This window comes from Mercenaria mercenaria, chromosome 4, assembly GCF_021730395.1.
Source record: "Mercenaria mercenaria strain notata chromosome 4, MADL_Memer_1, whole genome shotgun sequence".
Classification (NCBI taxonomy): domain Eukaryota; kingdom Metazoa; phylum Mollusca; class Bivalvia; order Venerida; family Veneridae; genus Mercenaria; species Mercenaria mercenaria.
The window spans coordinates 64,651,296-64,676,026 of record NC_069364.1 but is presented as its reverse complement, the minus strand read 5'-3'; the positions used below and the strand labels follow the sequence as shown (position 1 = coordinate 64,676,026).

At 31.8% G+C, this 24,731-nt stretch overlaps 1 protein-coding gene across 2 annotated transcripts in view; it reads left to right on the top strand.

The window, feature by feature from the left end:
- Nucleotides 1-19,548, top strand: part of LOC123551979 (receptor-type tyrosine-protein phosphatase O-like) — a 31,823-nt gene extending 12,275 nt beyond the window's left edge. The window contains exons 8-16 of one of the 2 annotated variants that reach the window (XM_053541522.1): nucleotides 625-701; nucleotides 3,285-3,375; nucleotides 6,963-7,039; nucleotides 7,610-7,744; nucleotides 8,658-8,783; nucleotides 9,562-9,716; nucleotides 10,194-10,338; nucleotides 16,381-16,471; nucleotides 17,361-19,548. In XM_053541522.1, coding sequence (XP_053397497.1) covers nucleotides 625-701; nucleotides 3,285-3,375; nucleotides 6,963-7,039; nucleotides 7,610-7,744; nucleotides 8,658-8,783; nucleotides 9,562-9,716; nucleotides 10,194-10,338; nucleotides 16,381-16,471; nucleotides 17,361-17,449 — 986 coding nt within the window. In that variant the 3' untranslated portion in view covers nucleotides 17,450-19,548. The remainder of the gene's footprint in view (nucleotides 1-624; nucleotides 702-3,284; nucleotides 3,376-6,962; nucleotides 7,040-7,609; nucleotides 7,745-8,657; nucleotides 8,784-9,561; nucleotides 9,717-10,193; nucleotides 10,339-16,380; nucleotides 16,472-17,360) is intronic. The other variant, XM_053541523.1, reaches the window with a different exon arrangement.
- Nucleotides 19,549-24,731: the final 5,183 nt, after the last annotated feature.

The window sequence follows — 24,731 nt, the reverse complement described above, 5'->3', positions numbered from 1 at the left end:
TAGTAGACCTCTACCATGTTTGTTCAAATCATGACCTCGGGGTCAAAATTGACCCCGCCCCAGGAGTCACTTGATTTTACATAGGAAACACTTAAAAATCTTCTTATCAAAAACCAGAAGCCCTAGAGCTTAGATATTTGACATGTAGTATTGCCTAGTGGACCTCTACTAAATTTATTCAAATTATGACCCCGGAGTCAAAATTGACCTCGCCCCAGCGGTCACTTTATTTTACATAGGAAAATCTTCACAAAATTTCTAAAAATAAACCAGAAGGCCTAGAGCTTAGATATTTCACATGTAGTATTGCCTAGTGGACCTCTACAAAATTTGTTCAATCATGAACCCCGGGGTCAAAATTGACCCCGCCTCAGGGTTCTCTTGATTTTACATTTACAAGGCCTAGATCTTAGATATTTGACATGTAGCCTTGCCTAGTAGACTTCTACAAAATTTGTTCAAATCATGATCCCCGGGGTCAAATTGACCCCACTCCATGGGGTTACTTGTTTAGCTTTAGCAAAGAATTTTTTTCAAGAAAGCAATTAAACTCAGGTGAGCGATATAGGGCCATCATGGCCCTCTTGTATAATTATCTGATATGTTGTATATGATATTTTCTAGTTGACCATACAAGAGTGATGTTAAGTACAAATGGAGAGAACGACAGTTCTGACTACATCAATGCCAACTACCTTCCTGTGAGTGAATTCATTTTTTAGCTCGACTTTGAAGAAAACGTCCCTGGCATCAGCGTCGCCGTAGGTTAAAGCTTTTGATAAAGTCAAATATCTCTGTTACTATCAAAGCTTTTGATTTGAGACTTAAAATATTAATTTATTATCAAAATCTGCACCAGGAGAAACAATTCCCATAACTCTGATTTGAATTTTGACAGAGTTATGCCCCTTTTTAACTTAGATTTAATTGTCATTAGTTGGACTGAGCCAATGGTAGATAACCATGGACTGATTTTATGTCATATTACCTCCCTTTATTTTAAATTAAAATGGGTATATCTCCGTAACTAATGAAGATACTGATCTGGAATTTCATTTATGTCAACAGATTTATTTGGCAGATCCTTCTTTTGTTAAAATGGGTTTTTAATTACTTCCCTTTTACATTACTATAAATAGCTTGTTTTTAGTAACTTTTTTATTTTTTATTATTGGCCGTAGGGAAAAACCGAGACCACTTTTCTGTGGTACAACATGAATGGTACCTCCAATTTTTAGGTGTATTTCGACATATCTGTACCTTGTAAGAATTTTTTTTTTCTTTTTAGTTTAATTTCTTCCCTTTGTTGTTCCTGTCCTTTGGACTTAGATATTTTTTCTGAGGACCTTCTTGTCCTCAAGTGCAATGATAACAGGTGAGCGATATAGGGCCATCATGGCCCTCTTGTTATCTCTTATAGCCACAGTATGTGTTTATCAATTATCTCTTATAGCAACAGTATGTGTTTTGCTATTATCTCTTATAGAAACAGTATGTGTTTTTCTAATATCTGTTACAGCAACAGTATGTGTTTTTCTATTATCTCTTATAGCAACAGTATGTGTTTATCTATTATCTCTTATAGAAATAGTATGTGTTTATCTGCTACAGCAACAGTATGTATTTTTCTATTATCTCTTATAGAAACAGTATGTGTTTATCTGTTACAGCAACAGTATGTGTTATATATTATCTCTTATAGCAACAGTATGTGTTTATCTATTATTATCCCCCGCCGATGAAATCGGGAGGGGGTATTGAAATGGCGTTGTCCGTCCGTCACGTCCGTGCGTGCGTCCGTCCGCAGCCATATCTCAGTAACCAGCTGGTAGAATTTCATGAAACTTGAAATAAACATGAACCAACATACTGCGATGATGCCCGTCAAGTTGTTTTTTTGATTGGTCAATTTTCCTTAGAGTTATTGCCCTTGATTTAATGAAAAATGCCCAAAAATGTCCGTCCGCAGCCATTTCTCAGTAACTATCAGGTTGAATTTCATAAAACTTGAAATAAACATACACCAACATACTACGAAGATGCCCGTCAAGATTTTGTTTTTTAATTGGTCAATTTCCCTTAGAGTTATTGCCATTGATTTAATGAAAAATCCACGTCTGCAGCAATTTCTCAGTAACAAGCTGGTAGAATTTCATGAAACTTGAAATAAATATGAACCAACATACTTCGATGATGCCTGTCATTTTTAGCTCACCTGTCACATAGTGACAAGGTGAGCTTTTGTGATCACCCGTCGTCCGTCGTCTGTGCGTGCGTGCGTCCGTATACAATTTCTGTCTGCACGATAGTGGTTTTCATTTATGTTTTATTTTAACCAACTTGCACACTAACTTGTATCACCATAAGATCTCGGTTCCTTTCTTGAACTGGCCAGATCCCTATATGGTCCGAGTTATGGCCCAGAAGGCCAAAATGAGCTTTTTGACCTTGTCGCACAATAGCACTTCATTAGAATAAGCTTGTTTGAGATGATAAGGAGATCAAAATTTCAAGCGATTATGACAATTTTTCATGTCAAAATTTTCAATCCCCCTATTTGGAGGCATATAGCGTTGTACATTCACCGAAATACTCTTGAATCTTTGTCCAACTCCTCCCACAGTATTACCCTGATTTGTTATTTTTTTCTAGAAGTATGGCCCTTTCTTTATTTCACAAAATAGGCCATAGTGGAGAAATTTGGTGTGTTCAGTGCCTCCCAAAAGAATGGATTCAGTGTTGCTCAGATTTTCAACCTTATCTGAATACAATTTGCTTCAAACTTTTAGTGGAACATCATTTACATGAAGATGGTCTATACTAAAAACTTAGCTATTTAGAGGATGGCTCAGTATGTGGAGGCATCCGTGTCCTGTGGACACAATTTTAATTGATCATATATTTAATCTTGATAAAGGTAGAAACAGTGACAGTTTTATAGGTTAACACACATGTTGTTATTTATTTGTTGTTTGATTTACGTTTCAGTTTGCTGGATCTTGGCTTTATTCTATATTTTAAGTTCAATAGTGTAATGCCATCACTCAGTTTTTCAGACATGTAGAATAACACCAACTCAATGCTACAGTTAACATTTTAAGCACTTTTGGAGCTGATGTTTTATTGGCAGAATTGTTTTGGTACTACATACTATTGAAATAATACTGTAATTTTAGGCTATTTATATTCATGCAAGATTTACTTGTACTTATACAATACAAAATAAATAAACTTATCAGAATTAACAAAAGTGGGAAACATTTATTTCTGTATATAAATTACAGGATTTGAAAATGCTGCGTCCGAAGCATGCATGTGAGGCAGCTGACAGGGAGGAGAACAGAATGAGAAACAGATACATCAATGTCATACCGTGTAAGTTTGGGGGCACTTAATTGAAATATTAACCTTTAACCTGCTAAGTTTCTAAATGGACTGGTCCTTCTTTTAATTTGGGTAGTACCATTAAATGTTAAAAGGGGTGCTTATCAAAAAGATACTGATTGAATGGCGAACAGTGTAGATCTTGATCAGACTGCACAGATGTGCAGGCTCATGATCTACTCTTGTGTAAAGCAGAATCAATCATGTCCAGCATGATAAGGGTTAAATAAATTGAAATAATTTTAGGTGAAAAGAGTGAAAAATCTATCTTGTTTTTACCAGTGAATTTTGCAGAATATACTGCCTTACTGCATCAGATTATCTTAGAAACTTATTTTGTTGGCAAAGTTGCAGCCAAACTGGCTAGAGAGTGATTCCAAGCACATTTCTGATCAATTTGACTATTTATTCAATATGATCTACCACTCTTTGTTGTGTTGCTGAATAACTACAAGAAGTTAAAGGCATAAAAATGTCAATTCTGTGATAATTATGAAGTGCAAGAGGTTTTTTCATGAAACTTGGTTTCTAGATAGTGGACAGTAAGAAGAAGACGCATTTAGTTTTATTTTTTCTGCCTGTTTGTCATTCAGTATGTCTGTTGGTCTATCAAAACAGGTGGACCTCAAGACTTTAAAAGCACAAGAGTTATAATTTTATATTATGTTGAAGCCTTGTTTAAGCCTTACCCTGCTAAATTTCTATAATGTATTTGTCCAGGGTGCTTTGAAAAAGATACTGACTAAATGGTGAACAGTGCAGATCATGATCAACTGCACAGATCTGGGAGGGTGACAGATCTACATGTCCGAAGCAGAATTTCCAGCATGATAAGGGTATAAATTGATATTAGGTGAAGGGTGAAAAATATGTCGAGTTATTTATTATTTTGTTGTTATAGCTTTGGTCTAAAAAAGGTGTAATTAAAGCAATGAGTTATATTTTATTAGTTGAACCTTGTTAAGTAACTGTAAATATTCTTTGTTTGTCCAGGGTCTGAAAGAACTGCTAAATGGTAACATGCGTCTGTCTGAAGATCTAGTGTTTTTTCTGTTTTTTTTTTGTTTTTTTTGCTGTCTGATGTATATCATCTGATTGGCAGCTTCTTTTGTTTGTTATAGAATGGGTGAACACATTTAGAGCAGCACGACTTAAGGTATCATAGTTATACTTTCTCGGAATGAATCGCTTTCCATTTACAACACTATTTTGAGCTATCTTGTCATTTCGAATTTTGCAAACAGCTAACAAAGAATCAAATCAAGGTTTTTGGGATCTATTTCTGTTTTATTTTCTTGTTTAGAACAGAAACAACATCCAACAGAACTGAAATCCAACTGTCCCTGCTTGGATGTTGTTCCTATAGGCAATATTTTGCCTAAATTCTATTATCACCTTAGTGACCTTAATATCAAACTATACTTCTTTATAAAATGCATGTTATCATGACGGATTTTTATAATTTGCATCCTGACATTTGAATTTTGACTCCACAAAAACTTCAGTTGTAATATGTAAAGTAACATCTTTCATTTGTTACTATAGCTGATTACATTATGATATTCATTAAAACAGTTTTATACGCTAAGAAATGTATCTATATAAGTAACACTTATTGAGAAAAATGATATAAGTTTTGCCATCTGTAAAATATTGTTTTCCTTTCCTTCACTTTCAAAAGACGGTTGGATGGGAGGGATTGACCGGCATTGTAGGTTGTAGGTTATTACTACTGTTTGCAGATCAAATTGCCCCATCTCCTTTTTTAATAGATAGAATTTTATCATTTACCTCACAAAAGCGGCGATGCTGAAAGCATTTTTGGACCTGGTCTATACAGGTAACTTCGCCCTTCCAGTAATATTTTTTCCGATACGAGGTAAGATTAATTTACCCAACAAGTCGGTAAAATACACTAAATGAACTTGTTTACGTTGGCCACATGAGGAAGAATTTTACAAATTATAAAGTTGTTTTAAATACTGTTGAAGCGGGTGTTTAGTCGAAATATAAAAGATACACTAATCGTTATTTAAATTCTAAATGAATCTTGCCACAAAATATTATGTTAAGCATACATACACACTAAATGTAGGTCGGAATCCTCTAATACATTATATAGGCATTGTCCTGCCTGAATTTCAGTGCTCTTTGCAGCAGACTTTTCTTTTAAATAATGTACCTCATGTTTAGCGGTTAAAATATAAAATTCGACTAACTCGTGCTCCAGTTCTTGGAGTCGCTTTCTTAAATCACTGTAGCCTTTCATTGACTGAAGGTCATAAGTACGATTCCTGGAACCGACCGACTCTTTAGTTGAAAACGTCTAACGTTTAAACAAACACATACAAGTCATGTTTCTTTATTTCATATTATATCCTTGTAAAGTGTTCCAAGAGCAATTAAAGCTACGTTGTTTCAGTTTTTAGGAGATCATCTGATAAAATATTTTGGCGAAAAGAAGGAGAACTGGTCCATGATGTATATTAATTACATCATATTTCCAATTACATGCTTTGTTCAGAACAATTTTGGCCATATTTGATATAACATCTTTATATAGAGTGGAAATATCAAATTGTGTGGGATATTTCTGTATTTTGACCTTGAAACGAATCCTTGACATTGACCTTGAAGTAGTGTAGTCAGCATTGTATGTCAATTTGATATATAACATAAAAAATAGAATGATAATATTCATGCAAACATTTAGCTTACCTTTAAAATTAATCTGGAACATTTAAACATTAAATTTTCATGGAAACAGCGACTTTTTGGTCACTTTTGGACACCATGTACTGGTATGAAAGGTATTTGTTTCCACAACAAATGAATACTCTTTATCAAATTATAACTTTTAAATGAAAAACATACAATTACTAATTTCGCTATTACATCTATAACCAAAGCGAATGTAAAAATCATTTAAAATTAGAAAAAATAAGTAGAAAATATAATTTTTTGGGTGCTTTTTGTACTTTGACCTTGAAATGACCTTGACCTTGACCTTGACCTTGAAGTGGTCCCTGCTATATTCCAATATAAAGTACATTATAATACAAATAATATCCATGCAAATATTAAACATTAACTTTATAAATAAAACTCCCACACTGTTACATAAAATTTTCACGAAATTGGCAATTTATGGCGGCCATCTTGGACACCATCTTGGATTTCTCAGAACGCCACCATATTTGCCAATTTATGCCGGCATTTCCAGATACTACAGACATTACCGAACAATTTGGTATATAACATGCCTTGTTAACAAATGGGTCCCACCTCACCTTTTGATATCCCCAGATTGTCACCCTACCAATCCATATATTCCATGGTTATATATGCACCTTTTGGTAGTGACATATATTGGTAGATTTATGATTCAAAAATTTTCATCTCGGTTTTAAAACTGAAATATTTTATAAGAAATGCCCTTGTTTCAGTAAAATACACTTGAACTTCCAGGGTTTTTCTTTTGTATTGATTAAAATTTGATATTAAGGAAATAAGCAAAGTGTATTAAAAATGTGCTCTTTCTTATATAAATATGTGATATGTTGTATGATATTTTCTAGTTGACCATACAAGAGTGAAGTTAAGTACAAATGGAGAGGATGATAGTTCTGACTACATCAATGCCAACTATCTTCCTGTGAGTGAAATAGTTTTTTAGCTCGACTTTGAAGAAAAAGTCCCTGGCGTCGGCATTGCCGTAGGTTAAAGCTTTTGATAAAATCAAATATCTCTGTTACTATCAAAGCTTTTGATTTGAAACTTAAAATATTTATTTATTATCAAAGTCTGCTCCAAGAGAAACAATCCCCATAACTCTGACTTGAATTTTGACAGAGTTATGCCCCTTTTTAACTTAGAATTCTTTGGTTAAAGTTTTATCAAGTTTTTACCGGCAAAGCTCAAATTCAGAGTCAAGAACTGAGAAAAATTTAGCGCGATCAGACAGCTATTGTTTACAGGGCAACTTGTAATGCATGCAAAATTTGTTTGAAGGATATGTTAACGATATATGTATATACAGTGCTGTCTCTCTAGATCTGAGACTTCTTTGAAGATTGAAGTGTGTACTGTAATGTTGTTTAAATATATTTTACTGTCTATCTTTACAGGAATGTAATTCATCATGGGATTATATTGGTTGCCAGAACCTATGCTAGGCACTAATTTGTAACGGTTTTACGAGTGATTTATTTTTATTTCTTTATAGGGGTACAGTTCACCTCGGGAATATATTGGTTGTCAAGGCCCTATCCCAGGAACGATTGATGATTTCTGGAGAATGATATGGGAACAGAATGTGTCTGTGGTTGTCATGTTAACACTATGCAAGGAGGGACAGAAGGTGATATAACAGGATTGATACTGATAATATTTCCATGCATTCACTGATATAACTTAGAAGACTTTGTCTCCATAGCAGTTTTCTTATTCAACCATTGCCCAAGGTGGTCTGGGCTGTAACTTCCAATATTCGTAGGGGGTATTTCAAAATAATTTGACACAAGTGTTAACCATAGTGAGAAGTTGTGTCGTGCTTACGACCCTGGTCTCTCAGGTCAAGGTCACAGAATGATTCATATCTAAACTATTGGCATATTTTGCGTAGAAAACTGTAGCATTCTTGGGAACGCTTCGGGGGCATTTGTCACTAATAGTAATAGGTCTTGTTGTTAGATAGCTTTAGTTTGGGTCAAGATATTGAAATGAAACTTGTTTTAATTGGCTGAAATGTTAGCGATGTGTCAACAAATTATTGACTCTACATTGTTGCCCTTTGGGCTTCATCATTCTAATTTACCTTTGTGTCTCTGCAGTCAAAATTATGACCTTTAGTACTGAAAATGTTGGCCCTGTTCTCATAATTTAATTATTTTGCTATTGTGTATGTGTATAATAGGGACATTAATTATCTGAAGCTTATAAATTCTGCAATTTAGAAAGTAAATAATTAAAAGTTAACAAGTTGACACAGTATGGTAATTTTTTCTGCAAAATATCAAATATGTAATGAGTTCAAATCTATTGACAGTTTGTTTTATATAGGAGTGGTGTCAGTATAAGGGCCATTGCGCTATGGGGTTTGCTGCTTAACAAAGGTAGTCTGTATCAAAGCTAGACTCCATTATCAGTTAATGTATGAAGTTCTTGCCATTTATGCTTTCTTATCTAGTTACATATTGATAGAAAATTACTATACTTCATATTGTTTAATTTGTATAAAGTAAGTAATATTATCTTTATTTTTACATTTACAGATAAAGTGTGAGCAGTACTGGCCGGATGAAGTGGGAGAGTCAAAGCAATATGGAGATATCATTGTTGAGATAACATCATACTCCAATATCCGTACATACGACTACAGAATGTTCAAGATCACCAATGTAAGTAGAAAAATGTGAAATAATTTGTTTTTAAGTTTGACATAATCAGCACTGTATAATTCTTTTGATTGTGATTTTAGATCTTGCTTGGACTGATAGTTTGTGGGGTTTTTTTTGTCAAGCCCGTTTGCGGTGAGCTCAATATAGTCGTCACTTTTGGCTGGTTGGGGTGTGTGCGTGCGTCCATCCGATTTTGTCCGGACCATAACTTTGATGTGCATGGACCAATCTTGTTTATATTTGGCATGAATGTTTACCTCATTGAGAAGGAGTGTCATGCATAAACCCCATGTTCATATCTCAAAGGTCAAGGTCATAGTTTGAGGTCAAATTGAAGTTTTTTCAGAGCATTTCTTCTTCATGCATGGTGGGGTTTTGATGTAACTTGGCACGAATGAAGAACCAGATCCCTAGGTCTAAAGTCATGGTCACACTTAGAAAAGGTGCTGGTGGGCTCGACATTCTGCTCATGGGCATGCAGAATGTATTTCTAGTTTTTTCTTCAGTATTTAATAATATCCATTGAAAAAAAAATGCAGTAGAAAGAAGAAAGATTCAAACATGACCACATCTGTTATATAAAAAATGTTAATAAACATGACTGACTGTTGATTCATATTCATAACATTTATTATGAAGAATGTCAGTGAAAAGTGGCTTGAACAAGTCTGCAGTTGGTTTAAGATGTTATCTGTCTAAAGCGACCATTGGGGCTATTTCGCCTGACCGGCTGCTTAAGACACCTTTGATTGTATGCATTGTGATGTGGTTATTGCAGGGCAGTACAACCCGTGTAGTGAAGCACTTCCATTTCCTGAGCTGGCTAGATTACCAGGCCAATGTTCACCATGACATTATTCTAGATTTCATCGAGCATGTGAGACAACATGTCCAGCCTCCTGACACCTCTGGACCTATGATAATACATTGCAGGTATGGCTTCATGCTTTATTACACTGTAGATTATTATTCATGGCACTTTTATTTCAGTAGTTTTATTTGCATTATTGCTTACTATTTGTAGCTAGTTATAATTTGGACATGAAGCTAGCCTGTTTCAGATAAAATAAAACGGTCTTGTGGGAATAAATCAGGAACAGAAAGGGAATGATTATTTAATCTAGCAATTAATTTTTTATGGCTTATAGTCTAGTTCAAAAGTATTTTTTTTTTGCATATTTTCATGGTATGTAAATAAACAGACATATAATTCAGAGCATGAAACCATGTTACAAGTGTACTTATGTCAGCATTATGAACAGTACAGATAGTCTCAAAGTAATTGTTTTAACTGGATAACCTGTGATTATTTTTGTGTAACAAAAAACAGAGAGAAAAAAATGATTGAATAAGCTTCAAATTTGTTAGTTCTTATTTACCATTCTTAATTATTCCATTATGTTGTTTCAGTGCTGGTGTTGGTCGTACAGGAACGTACATCGCGTTGGATCACCTGATGCAGTTCATTAACGAACATGACTTTGAGGTCGAAATCGACATATTTGATTTGGTCCTCAAACTGAGGGAGAACAGACAACACATGGTGCAAACAGAGGTACATATATTTACAATAAGTCTCGAAAAACTGAAAAGGTGATATAGCATTTTGCAACATCTGTTTCTTCCTGGCAGTCCAATGAAAACAATAACAACAGTTCATTTAGGGAAAAAAAATCTGAATTGTATATGACTTTCCATCTCTGTAGATTTTATTATGTCTATCTGTGTTTATGTGATCTTGTTTGATATCAGTATGTGTATCCTTGAATTTTTAGCTCACCTGAGCACAAAGTGCTCAAGGTGAGCTTTTGTGATCGCCCTGTGTCCGTCGTCCGTCGGCGTAGTCAGCGTCAACAATTTGACTGTTAACACTCCAGAGGTCACAATTTTGGCCCAATTTTAATGAAACTTGGTCAGAATATTACCCTCAATAAAATCTTGGACGAGTTTGATATTGGGTCATTTGGGGTCAAAAACTAGGTCACCAGGTCAAATCAAAGGAAAAGATTGTTAACACTCTAGATTGTCACAATTTTGGCTCAATCTTAATGAAACTTGGTCAGAATGTTACCCTCAATAAAATCTTGGACGAGTTTGATATAAGGTCATCTGGGGTCAAAAACTAGGTCACCAGGTCAAATCAAAGGAAAAGCTTGTTAACACTCCAGAGGTCACATATTTGGTCCAATCTTAATGAAACTTGGTCAGAATGTTACCCTCAATAAAATCTTGGAAGAGTTCGATATTGGTTTATCTGGGGTCAAAAACTAGGTCACCAGTTCAAATCAAAGGAAAGGCTTGTTAACACTCTAGAGGTCACAGTTTGGGCCCAATCTTAATAAAACTTGGCCAGAATGTTACCGTCAATAAAGTCTTGGACGAGTTTCATATTGGGTCATTAGAGATCAAAAACTAGGTCACCAGGTCAAATCAAAAGAAGAGCTTGTTAACACTGTGGAGGCCGCATTTATAACTATATCTTCATGAAACTTAGTCAGAATGTTAAAATTGATGACCTTAAGGTCCAGTTTGAATCAGGGTTATGTAGAATCAAAAACTAGGTCACCAGGTCAAATCAAAGGAAAAGCTAGTTTACACTGTATAGGCCACATTTATGACCCTATCTTAATGAAACTTGGTCAAAATGTTAATCTTGATGATCTATAGCTTAATTTTAAATCTGGGTTAGGTTGGGTCAAAAACTAGGTCACCAGGACAAATCGAAGGAAAAGGTTGTTAACACTCTGGAGGCCATATTTATGACTGTATCTTCATGAAACTTGGTCAGAATGTTAAACTTGATGATTTATAGGACAGGTTTGAATCTGGGTTAGGTGTGGTCAAAAACTTGGTCACTAGGTCATATCAAAGGAAAAGCTTGTTAACACCCTAGAGGCCACATTTATGACTGTATCTTCATGAAACTTAGTCAGAATGTTAAACTTGATGATCTTAAGGTCAAGTTTGAATCTGGGTCATGTCTGGTCAAAAACTAGGTCACGGGGTCAAATCAAAGGAATAGCTAGTTAATACTTTTGAGGCCACATTTATGACCATATCTTAATGAAACTTGGTTAGAATGTTAATCTTGATGATCTCAAGGTCAGTAGGTCAGGTGAGCGATACAGGGCCTTCATGGCCCTCTTGTTATGATCTGTTACAGCAACAGTGATTTGATAATTTAGCATGGCGACAGTATGTGTTTATCTGGTATCTATTACAGCAACAGTATGTGTTATCTATCATCTCTTATAGCAGCAGTATGTGTTTTAGCTAGACTTTTCGAAGGAAACGTAGAGCTATTGCACTCGCGTTGGCGTCGGTGTCGGCGTTGGTTAAAGTTTTTGATAAAGTCAGACCTTCATGGCTCTTGTTTACTATCAAGTTACAGCAATCCCTTGATTTGAAATTAGCAGAATATGCCTTTTACTAATGGTAAAGTCTATTGTTACACAAGCGTATGTGAAACTAATCATCTTCTATAGCACAGTATATGATTTGAATTTTGACAGAATTATGCCCCTTTTTAACTTAGAATTTTTGGTTAAAGTTTTTGATCAAGTCAAATATCTCTGTTACTATCAAAGCTATTGACTTGAAACTTAAAATAGTTTTTTACTATCAAAGTCTGCACCAGGAGAAACAATCCCCATAACTCTGATTTGAATTTTGACAGAATTATGCCCCTTTTTAACTTAGAATTTTTGGTTAAAGTTTTTGATCAAGTCAAATATCTCTCTTACTATCAAAGCTATTGACTTGAAACTTAAAATAGTTATTTACTATCAAAGTCTACACCAGGAGAAACAATCCCCATAACTCTGATTTGAATTTTGACAGAATTATGCCCCTTTTTAACTTAGAAATTTTGTTAAAAGTTTTTGATAGGTCAAATATCTGTTACTATCAAAGCTTTTGCCTTGAAACTTAAAATACTTATTTACCATCAAAGTCTACACCAGGAGAAACAATCCCCATAACTCTGATTTGAATTTTGACAGAATTATGCCCCTTTTAACTTAGATTTTTTTGTTAAATTTTTTGATAAAGTCAAATATCTCTGTTACTATTAAAGCTTTTGACTTGAAACTCAAAATAGTTATTTGCTATCAAAGTGTACACCAGGAGACACAATTCTCAAAACTATAATTTGAATTTTAACAGAGTTATGCCCCTTTTTGATTTGGATTTTTTTTTACTGGCAAAGCTCAAATTCAGAGTCAAGCACTGAGAAAAGTCGAGCGCGCTGTCTTACAGACAGCTCTTGTTCTATTATCTTTTACAACAACAGTATGTGTTTTTCTGTTATCTTTTACAACAACAGTATGTGTTTTTCTATTATTTTTTACAGCAACAGTATGTGTTTATCCATTACTTTTTACAACAGTTTGTGCTTTTCTGTTATCTTTTACAGCAACAGCATGTTTTTTCTATTACCTTTTACAGCAACAGTATGTGTTTTTCTATTATTTTTTACAGCAACAGTATGTGTTTATCCATTACTTTTTACAGCAACAGTTAGTGCTTTTCTTTTATCTTTTACAGCAACAGTATGTTTTTTCTATTATCTTTTACAGCAACAGTATGTTTTTAGCTCACCTGAGCCAAAGGCTCATGGTGAGCTATTGTGACCGCTCAATGTCCGTCGTCCGTCGTGCGTCATCCGTCGTGTGTCCGTCAACATTTTCTAAAAAAAGTCTTCTTCTTGAAAACCACTGGGCAGAATTACACCAAACTTCACAGGAATGATCCTTGGGTGGCCCCCTTCAAAATTGTTCAAAGAATTGAATTCCGTGCAGAACTCTGGTTGCCATGGCAACCAAAAGGAAAAACTTTAAAAATCTTCTTCTCAGAAACCAGAAGCCTAGAGCTTAGATATTTGGTATGAAGCATTGCCTAGTGGACCTCTAGCAAGTTTGTTCAAATCATGACACCGGGGTCAAAATTGACCCCGCCTCAGGGGTCGCTTGATTTTACATAGGAAAATCTTTAAAAATCTTCTTCTCAAAAACCAGAAGCCCTAGAGCTTAGATATTTGACATGTAGTATTGCCTAGTAGACCTCTACTAACATTGTTCAAGTAATGACCCCGGGGTCAAAATTGACCCCGCCCCTAGGGGTCACTTGATTTTACATAAGAAAATCTTCATAAAATTTCTAAAAATAAACCAGAAGGCCTAGGGCTTAGATATTTCACATGTAGCATTGCCTAGTGGACCTCTACAAAATTTGTTCAAATAATGACCCCCGGGGTCAAAACTGATCCCGCCCCAGGGGTCACTTAATTTTACATAGGAAAATCTTCAAAAAATTTCTAAAAATAAACCAGAAGGTCTAGAGCTTAGATATTTCACATGAAGCATTGCCTAGTAGACCTCTACAAAAAAATTTTCAAATCATGACCCCCTGGGTCAATATTGACCCCCGCCCCAGGGGTCACTTGATTTTACATAAGAAAATCTTCAAAAAATTTCTAAAAATAAACCAGAAGGTCTAGGGCTTAGATATTTCACATGTAGCATTGTCTGGTAGACCTCTACAAAATTTGTTCAAATCATGACCCCCGGGATCAAAATTGACCCAGCACCAGGGGTTACTTGATTTTACATAGGAAAATCTTAAAAGAAATTCTAAAAATAAACCAGAAGGCCTAGAGCTTAGATATTACACTTGTAATATTGCCTAGTGGACCTCTACAAAATTTGTTCAAATCATGACCTCCGGGGTCAAAATTGACCCCGCCCTAGGAGTCACTTGATTTTACATAGGAAAATCTTCAAAATTTTTCTAAAAATAAACCAGAAGGCCTAGATCTGTGATATTTGACAGGTAGCATTGCTTAATAGACTTCTACAAAATTTGTTCAAATCATGACCCTCGGGGTCAAATTGACCCCGCCCCATGGGGTTACTTGATTGTACATAGAAAAATCTTCAAAATTTTCCAAAAATAAACCAGAAGGCCTAGAGCTTAGATATTTGATATGTAGCATGTAGATATTTGACATGTAGTGGACCTCTACAAAATTTGTTCAAATCTTGACTCCCCCGGGTCAAATTGACTAAGCCCCAGGGGTTACTTGATTGTACATAGGGAAATCTTCATAAATTTGCTAATAAATAAACCAGAAGGCTTAGATCTTAGATATTTGATATGTAACATTGCCTAGTAGATATCTACAAACTTCGTTCAAATCATGACCCCCGGGGTAAAATTGGCCCCGCCCAGGGGTTACTTGATTGTACATCGGACAATTTTCCAAAAAAATTCTAAAAATCATCAGTTTGACATTTGAAACATGTAGCTCATATTACTCAGGTGAGCGATCCAGGGTCATCATGACCCTCTTGTTCTTTAATCTTTTACAGCAACAGTATGTGTTTTTCTATAATTATTTACAGCAACAGTATGTGTTTATCCATTACTGTTTACAGCTACAGTTTGTGCTTTTCTGCATGGTTTCAGTATGTGTTATCTATTATCTCTTACAGCAACAGTATGTGTTATCTATTATCTCTTACAGCAACAGTATGTGTTATCTATTATCTCTTACAGCAACAGTATGTTTTTTTCTATTATCTTTTACAGCAACAGTATCTGTTTATTCATTATCTTTTACAGCAACAGTATCTGTTTTCTGTTATCTTTTATAGCAACAGTATGTGTCTATCCATTACTTTTTACAGCAACAGTATGTGTTTTTCTGTTATCTTTTACAGCAGTAGTATATTTTTTCTGTTATCTTTTACAGCAACAGTATGTGTTTATCCATTACTTTTACAGCAATAGTATGTTTTTTCTAGAATATTTTACAGCAACAGCATGTGTTTATCCCTTATCTTTTACAGCAACAGAAATGTTTTTCTATCATATTTTACAGCAACAGTATGTGTTTATCCATTACCTTTTACAGCAACAGATTGTGTTTTTCTATTGTCTTTTACATCAACAGTTTGTGCTTTTCTGTTATCTCGTAAAGCAACAGTATGTGTTTATCAGTTATCTATTACAGCAAAAGTATGTGTTTTTCCATTACCTTTTACAGCCACAGTTTGTGCTTTTCTGATATCTTTTACAGTAACAGTATGTGTTTATCCACTATCTGTTAAAGTAACAGTATGTGTAACAGTATGTGTTTATCCACTATCTATTAAAGTAACAGTATGTGTTTATCCATTATCTTTTACAGCAACAGTATGTGTTTATCCATTATCTTTTACAGCAACAGTATGTGTTTATCCATTATCTATTAAAGTAACAGTATGTGTTTATCCATTATCTTTTACAGCAACAGTATGTGTTTATACATTATCTATTACAGCAACAGTATGTGTTTATCCATTATCTATTAAAGTAACAGTATGTGTTTATCCATTATCTTTTACAGCAACAGTATGTGTTTATCCATTATCTATTAAAGTAACAGTATGTGTTTATCCATTATCTATTAAAGTAACAGTATGTGTTTATCCATTCTCTTTTACAGCAACAGTGTGCTTTTCTATTATCTTTTCTATTATTTCTATTATCTCTTAAAACATCGGTATGTTTTTCTATTAGAGTAACATTTTTTATGTTTATCCATTATTTATTACAGCAACAGTATGTGTTTATCCATGATTGTGTGAAGGAGATTATGGACAGAAAGAGAAGGCAGATGGAAAATATCTATGAAAACCAAGCATTCTGTAAGTTTTACATTTGGTTCTTGTCTATTTACCACTCAGTGTTACATCAATACTTGATACATACAACTTATTTGAGCAGCAGTCCATCAAAATAGTACAACAACCAATTTCATATAGATTTCTTGTTTACAAAAACTGGATCCATGAAATTTGCTGGTAAGACATTTAGTCGAATAAAACTAACCCTACTTAATAAGTTTGCCAACTATAACAATTTGTGTGATATGTAAACAAGTCTATATTTTGTTGTTTATCAAAAACAATCTATAAAACATATTGATGTACTAAATGTACAGGTGATCAAAATGATGCAGTATTTACATTATTCATTTAGTTTTACAATAGTACATTATATTACTTAGTTGATTCAGGTAATTCAGTAGCAGATATGCTAAACCTCTCCGCTATTCCATCATAATTGGCCTTCGACTGACTGTTGTACCTTCTCAAATCTTTGTTCTGTTGTCTCTGGCATGTTAACCTGTTATGTGAAAAGTATGAAGTCTTCTTCCTGTATGATTTTCTTGCATTCCAAAAATATGCTACAAAGCACATTGGTACTTCCATATTGAAAAATAATGAATAGATATTTAATCATTAAAATTTAATGACTAAATAGGAAGAGATGACCACAAAAAGTTGACAAGTTCCTTTGGAATTTCAGATTTAGTAACATTTCTACTCAATTGTTGTCCAGTACTGTTAATATGTTCTACTTTGATGTCATATTGTGTTTAAAACTACTGGTAGTTCATTATTTGTTTTTATATTCCAAAGAGTATGCTGGGAGATGTTATTTCACAGATATAATTTATCTGGTACCAGTAATTTTTAAATGAATCATTAAAAAAAATATTTCATGGTGACATCCTTTGATGTGTATTTTCAGCAGCACAAGATGAAAACATCTACCAGAACGAGCAAAGTCTCTATGAAAACGTTTCACAGGCAAAGAGCGAACAGAATACAGAACTGTAGTGAGAGATATGCTGTAGATATTATTAGGGTATGGAACAGCTGGAAGAGATCAGCTGTAAATGACTTTATTGTTTATCAGTGTTTATAGACAGAGAAATTATAAATTCAGAAAATTAAGCAGTGGATGAATGGTCTCATGTTTAATTTTAGAATTCTCAAAATAATTCATATTAGACAGTTAATTTAACTAGAAATACTCTAAATGATTTAAGAATATCTAACATCTGTTACAGTTGCTGTCTGAAGTTGATGCATTAGATGGGACAAATAAGATAATGTGTTTGCATTTGATGACAATGAATCACCCTCAAAATGCCTTAGCCAAAAGATCTTATTCCAAATGAACCAAAAAAATAGTGTGTCTTTAATATATTACTGTATGTTTATCATTGAAGGTAATTCACATATTCTTATTTGTCCCAGTCTTACAAAAATGATATATGCTTTGAGAATCATTATGAGATCTACAGCGACTCTTTAACTATGCAAACAAATGGCTTATATATATATTTTTTACTTTGTATTTATTTGTATTTACTTGATTGTTAATTGTGTTATTGATAATGATACTATGCAACTCTGTATATAATTTATTGAACATCGTGTTGATCTTATGTAACACAGCCTCTATTCATCAATGTCAAAAAGTCTGGGCTTCTTGTGCTTCTTGTTGATTTTGACTGTACATTCGAAACCCTTTATAACGCTACTGGTCAGGTGCCTAAATCCGGACACTTTTGGTGGTTTTATGACGATAACTTTGCATTCCAAAACTACACTTGCATCACAATTCAAATGTATAATTTTAGGTTCTTTATAAATCTCTATGCAAAACAAGAAAGCCGTATATTGCTGATTTCATCATAGAAAAAGTCATCCGAAGTGGGCCAGTAAAAGCTGTCAAAATCAACCTTCAGAGTGCTTAAATATTTGGACACTATTTCGGTATGAAATGCAACGAATCTGTGAACCAACAAAATAACAATTAACACGACTTTGTTTGAAATAAAGCAGTCAGATTCAATCCTGTAAATGTAGACAAACATCTCCGTTCGATTGAAGTTTTATTACCTGTTAATCACAATTGTGGACTAGTTTCTAATTTAATGTGTAACTGCCAAATATAACAATGATATAATACTCAATAAAATCTATCTTAGCGAAAATTAATGTTTTACAACTTTTCTCACCTACATGCAGATTCTGTTGCTGTCGTTATACTTTTTGACGCAACTATGCACTATAATGACGCCGCGTCGACTTTATTTTATGAATTGCTTCCCCTGTCTGCAAAATGCTGGCATTTTCTTCTCTATTGAACTAATTATTATAAAACAGAAATCGGTTAAATTTCTTAAATAAATACAGAGGGTAGTGCAGAATTGTAAAACATGTTTTTACGTCAGTTTTGATCAACTAAGAAAAAGAGTCGTCTGAAACAGGCAGAATTGTTTTCTCATTAAATTAGTACCTCGCCGCACCTCAAATAACTGGCGTGCGCTGTATGACGTCATCCCCCACGACACACGATTTTTACTTTTAGCGGTGCGGAATTTTGAAGGTAATTTTCTCTATAAATACTTACATTCACACACTGTTGTTAACAACTGGTCATCAAAGCGTTCGTCTGCGTCGATCATGTTCATTTCAGTAAAAATCATGTTTGTAAAGCATTTTTTTAAAGGTGTCCGAATTATTAAGCACCGTCCGGATTAAGGCACTGGACCAGTAATTGTGTAAGATTACAATGTGTAACATAGTTTTATCATCATTGTTTGAGAATGTCCAAGTTGTAAAATATTCTTTTTCTGAAAAACAGTCTTATTAAGTTATAATAACAAACATATCATAGAAATAGAAAAATAGAATTCATAGATATAGTATATATTTATACATTTTAATACTAGAAGACTTAGTATAGTATATTGGATTGAGTGCCTTTCTGTAGCTGTTCTTTGTCTTGTTTTTTTTTCTATTTCTGACTTTGAGAACATTGTTATCTTGTCTATGATATTAAAATTAAGCTACATGACATGATATTTACATAATCCTTTAATGTGTAAGATACAGTACTTAAGAATTGTTATTTTTGAAGTGGCAGTCTATTTTAAAAAGGGCCCCCCAAAATTTGGGGGGTTAAAAAAATTTTTTAAATTTTTTTTGGGGTTATTTTTTAGGAAAACTAATTAGATGCCCCTTTTAAAATTTAAAAAAAAATGCAAAAAAATAAAAAAATGTTAACAAAAAAAAAGGGATTTTGCCAATTTTACGTTTCCTTTTTTTTCCCCAAAGTGTCAAAAACCCTTCTTAAATTAAAAAAATGCCAAATATCTGTTTCGGAATAAAAAACAATTCGATAAAAAAGGGTTTTTTTTTTTAAAAAATCTATTAAATTTTTTTTTGGGGCACCGTCTTCACTACTTAAATTTTCCTTTTTAACATTGAAGGCTTTTTAACCCTTTTATCCCAACCCCTTTTTTTAAAAAACAGAATTTTTGATTGTTTTTTTAAATTTTAAAGAAAAAAAATTTAATTTTTTTTAAGTCTTTTTGGTTTAAATTTTTTAAAAATAAAAAAAAATGTCCTAATTGGAACCTTTTAAAACTGGAAAGGGAAGGTTTTAATTTTTATTTTTTTTTTTTTTTAAAATTTTTTCTATTTTTCCCAAAATTGAAATTTTTTTTTTAGCAACATATTTTTTAAATAAAATGTGAAAACCCCGAAAGTTTTTGGCCCATTTTTTTTTAAATAAAAAAAAAACCCAAAATTTTTGCTAACTTCAATCAGGAAAAATTTTTTTTCAAAAACCGGGAAAATTTTTTTAAAAAATTTTTGAAAAAAAACTTTTTCTTCTTTTTTTTCTTTTGTATTTAAAACTATTTTTAAACTTTTTTGGAAAAAATTTAAATTTATTTTAAATTTTTATGGAATTTAAAAAAATTTGGGTTTTTTTTTTTAAAATTTAAAAAATCAAAGAAACCAAGGTTATTTTTTTTTAAGGAAAAAAAAATTTTAATACTTAAAATATTGATGATTTAGGGGGTTTTAAGTACTGTTAAAAAGTAAAGTAAAGTAAACCTCTGAGAAACTTTTTTTAAAATTTTTTTGCTTTTTTTATAATGAAATAAACCAAAGGGTTATATTTAAATTAATAAATAAAATTTTAACTTTTAATTAAAATTTTGTACAATTTATTTTTTTACAAAAATAAAAAAAGTCGAAAATTTAAAAAATTTTTTAAGGGAAAAAAATTTAAGGAAAAAAGGTCCGGTTAAAATGTATTCCTTTTCTTTTTACAATTCCAAGCCCTTTTTTAAAAAAAGGGGCTTTTTAATGATGTAAAAACCATTTAAAAAAGGGCCCTTTAAATTTTTTTTAATTTTTAAAAAATTTAACAAAAAATTTAGTACTTTCCTTTTTTTTTTTGGCCTTATTTCCACTTTTTTTTTTGTTTTTAAACCCACCCCCTTTTTTCTCTTTTTATTTTTTTTTTAGGGTTTTCACTTCCCCTTTTTAAGGAAAAAGGGCCAAATGTTTTTAAAAAAGATTAAAATTTCCTTCCAAAAAAAAATTTTAAATTCATGTTTTTAAAATTAGGGGAAAAAAGCGTAATTTAAAAATCTAGGTTTGCGGAAAATTTGCCGTTTTCAGTAATTTTTTTGGGAAATTTTTTTAAATTTCTAAAAAAAAATTTTATTCTTTGTTAAAAAAATTTTTTAGAATTCTTTTTTCAGAACCACATTTTGTTCCCCCCCCGGGGAAAAAAAAAGGTTTTTTTTTTTTTTTTTAAAAGTTAACTAATTTGGGGAATTTAAAAAATTAACTTTTTCCCTTTTTGTAAAAAATTTTTAAGGTTTTAAACAAAAAAAAAAAAAAAAACCTAATTTTAAAAAAATCAATTAATTTTAAATAAAAATAAAAAAAAAATTTTGGTGGTATTTTTTGGACGCCGAATTTCGAGAAATTTTTCGGGGTTTTTTACAAATTTTTTAAAGTTTAGTTTTTGTTCTATCAAAAATTAAAAAAAAAAAATTTTTTTAAAAAAAAAGGGTATTATGCGTAATTTTTTTTTATAATTTTTTTTTAAAATTTTATAAGTTTTGGTTAAGTTAATTTTTAAAATTTATTGGGGAAAAATTTATAGAAAAAAAATTTAATTAAAAAAGAATTGTTATCTATTTATTTTTGCCCCCCCCTTTTAAAAGGGGAACCCTTTTACGATGGAATCTAACGGACAAAAAAAAAAGGGGGAAAAAAAAGGGTTGGTAATCTTTGAAAATTTTTTTTAAATTTTTTTTCCAAAATGTAGTTGGGTCCGGACCCCAAATTTCACCACTTTTTTAATTAAAAAAAATGTGCTTCCCCAAGATGTGCAAAAATTTTTAAACCCTACAACAAATTTTAAAAATTTTAAAAAACTTTTTTTTTTTTTTTAAAAACTTAAAAACAATTAAAGTTTTTTAATTTTTTAGAAGGTTAATTTTAATAAAATTTTTTTTAAAAAACAGGGGGTTTTTTTTTTAAAAAAAATTTAATTTATTTTTAAAAATTAAAAGGAAGGGAAAAAAATTTAAAGTAAACGAAATGGTATATAAACAAAAAAGGGGGGGTAAGTACAGTGGGCCCCAACCTAGAACCAGGGGGAAAGGTCGGCTAAACCCCTAAATTAGGGGAAAAGGTAGACTATGTAACATCAAAAATGGACAAAAGTTGATTAGACTAAGGGCCGACGGGGAATAAAGAAAAGGGGAAATTTTAAAAAAGAACGGAATTGGGGGGGAATTGTGCAAACCCAAAAAAAACCCCAAAATAAATTTTGGCCTTAAGAAAAAACCCCCCCCTTTTTTTTTTTGGGGTATTTTTTTAAAAAGGTTTTTTTCCTTAAACTTTTGGAAATTTTAAAAAGTGTTGGGTTCGGGGAATTTTTTCCCCCTTTTAGTTTGGAAAGTTGATTTTTTTAAAAATTGGGTTTAAAAATTTAAAGGGTTAAATTCGTAAATTTGGGGGTTTTTCCCCAAAAATTAAATTCAAAAAGGGTTTGTTTAAAAAAATTTCTTTTTTAAATTTTTTTTTTAGAAAAAGAAATTTAAAAAAGAAAAGGGGGGGCCCAAAAAATTATAAAAAAAGGATTTTTTAAAAAAAAAAAATTTTAAAAAAAAACCCCAAAAAAATTTTCGGGGTTTTTTTTTTAAAAAAAATCCGATTCGGGAAAGGGTTTTTTTTGTTTTTTTTAAGTCCCCTTTTTTAAAAATTTTTTAAAATTTAAATAAGCCTTTACAATGCCCCCCTTAAAAAAAAAAACAAATTTTTAAATTTTTTTGGAAAATTCATTTTTCAAAAAAAATGGAAGAAAAAAAATTTTATAATTAAAAAAAACCAAAGCCCAAACCTAGTTATTTTTTTTTCAATTTTTTTTGGGAAGTGTTTTTTTTTTAAAAAATTGTTTCTCGAAATTTTTTAAATTCAAAACCATTTTTCCAAGTAATTTTAAAGGGGGCCCCCAAAATTTTTTTTAAAAAACCCCTCGTCCCTTTTCATCTAAACAAAAGGGGGAAAAAACGTTCTAACCTAAAATTTTTTGTTACCCCGAAGAAATTTTTGGCATTTTGTAATTTTTAAAAAAAAACCTCCCCGAAAAAAATTATCCAAAAAACAAAATTTTTCCCATTAAACTTAGGTTGTTTTTTAAATGGGGAAAGGGTAATTGGTACTCAAAAAACCCAAAAATTAAAAAAAAAAAGGGGAAATTTTTAAAAATTTTTAAAAATTTAAAATTTTTTGCTGTTAGTAAAAAAAATTTGCGAAACCCTCGAAAAAAAAAAAATCCCAAAGGGGCCCAAAAATCCGTTATCCTTTGGAACCCCCCCCAAAAGGGGTTTTTAAAATAAAGAAAAGGCCCGGGAAAAAAAAATACCTAATTTTTTCCCTTTAATTTTTAAAATTTTTTTCCAAAAAAAAATTTTGGTCGCTTTTAAAAATTTTTTTTTTGGACTTTAAAAGTTTTTTGGGTTTACGTGATAAACAAGTTTGTTTTAAAATTTTTTGGGTTTTTTTTTTGGGAAAATTTTTTTATAATTTTCTTTTAAAAAATGATTTAAAAAAAGGGGGTTTTGGTTAACAGTTTTTTTTTTTCCCAAATGTTTGGGTAAAAAAATTTTTTTAAGGGTAAATTTCATTTTAAATTTAGGGGGCCCCGGGAAGGTTATTTAAAGGGGGTTTTGATTCAGGGTGGAATTTTTGATTCGGGGAAAATTTAAGGTTGCCTATTTTGTAAAAAATTTTTTTTAAAAAAATGAAATTAAAAAATTTTGGTATGATGCCCCCTTTAAAAAATAAACCCAAATTTTTTTCAACTTGATTTTTTTTTTGGTAAAAAACGTTTTTTCCATTGGGGATTTTTAAAATTAAAATAAAATTTTTAAAATACTTAAACAAACTTTATTTTTTTTATTCCTTTTTTAATTTTAATTTTAAAAAAAAAAATTTTTTTAAATTTTTAAAACCATTTTTATTAATTTTTTAAAAATTTACTTTTTTGCATTTGCAAAATATTTTTAAAGGAAAAAAAGGTTTTAAAAAAAAAGGCCTTTTTTGTTTTTTTTAAAATTTAAAAAAAATGTCTTAGAAAATTTCAGAAACCTTTTTTTTTTTCAAAAAAACCCCCTTTTAAAATTTTGGGAAAATTTTTTTAGGGGCCTAATTTTGCAAAAAACTTTTCTTTTCATTTACTGATTGACTTTTTTTAAAAAACTTTTTTTTTAATTTAAAAATTTTTTATTTAAAAAAATAAATTTTTTTTTTTTGGGGGCATTTTATTAACCCCTTTTTGAATGGGGGGAAATTTTTTCCAAGAAAATTTTAAAAAAACCCCCTTTTTTAAAAAAAATAAAACCCAAAAACAATCCCAAATTGTTTCCGGGGGGTTTTTCCCCTTTAAAACTTTCCCGGGTTTGGATTTCCCCGGTTTAAAATGGATTTATATTAAAAAAGATTTAGGGGAAATAATTTTATAACCCCCCCCCCCCCCAAACACATAATTTTTGTTTAAAAAGAGAAATAACACAGCAAAATGGAAAAATTTCCATTAAATTTCTTATTAAAAATCACAAGTTTGAAAAAGAACAGAATAAAACCAAAAATTGGGGGTTTGCCCCAGGAAAAGTTAAGAATGCGACCGTGAAAGGGGTTTTTTGGGGTCTGAGTAGGGAAAATTTTTATTGTGCCGAAAAGGAAAATTAAGGGGGTTTGGACTTTTGGGAAAAACTGGATGGTGTCCGACTTT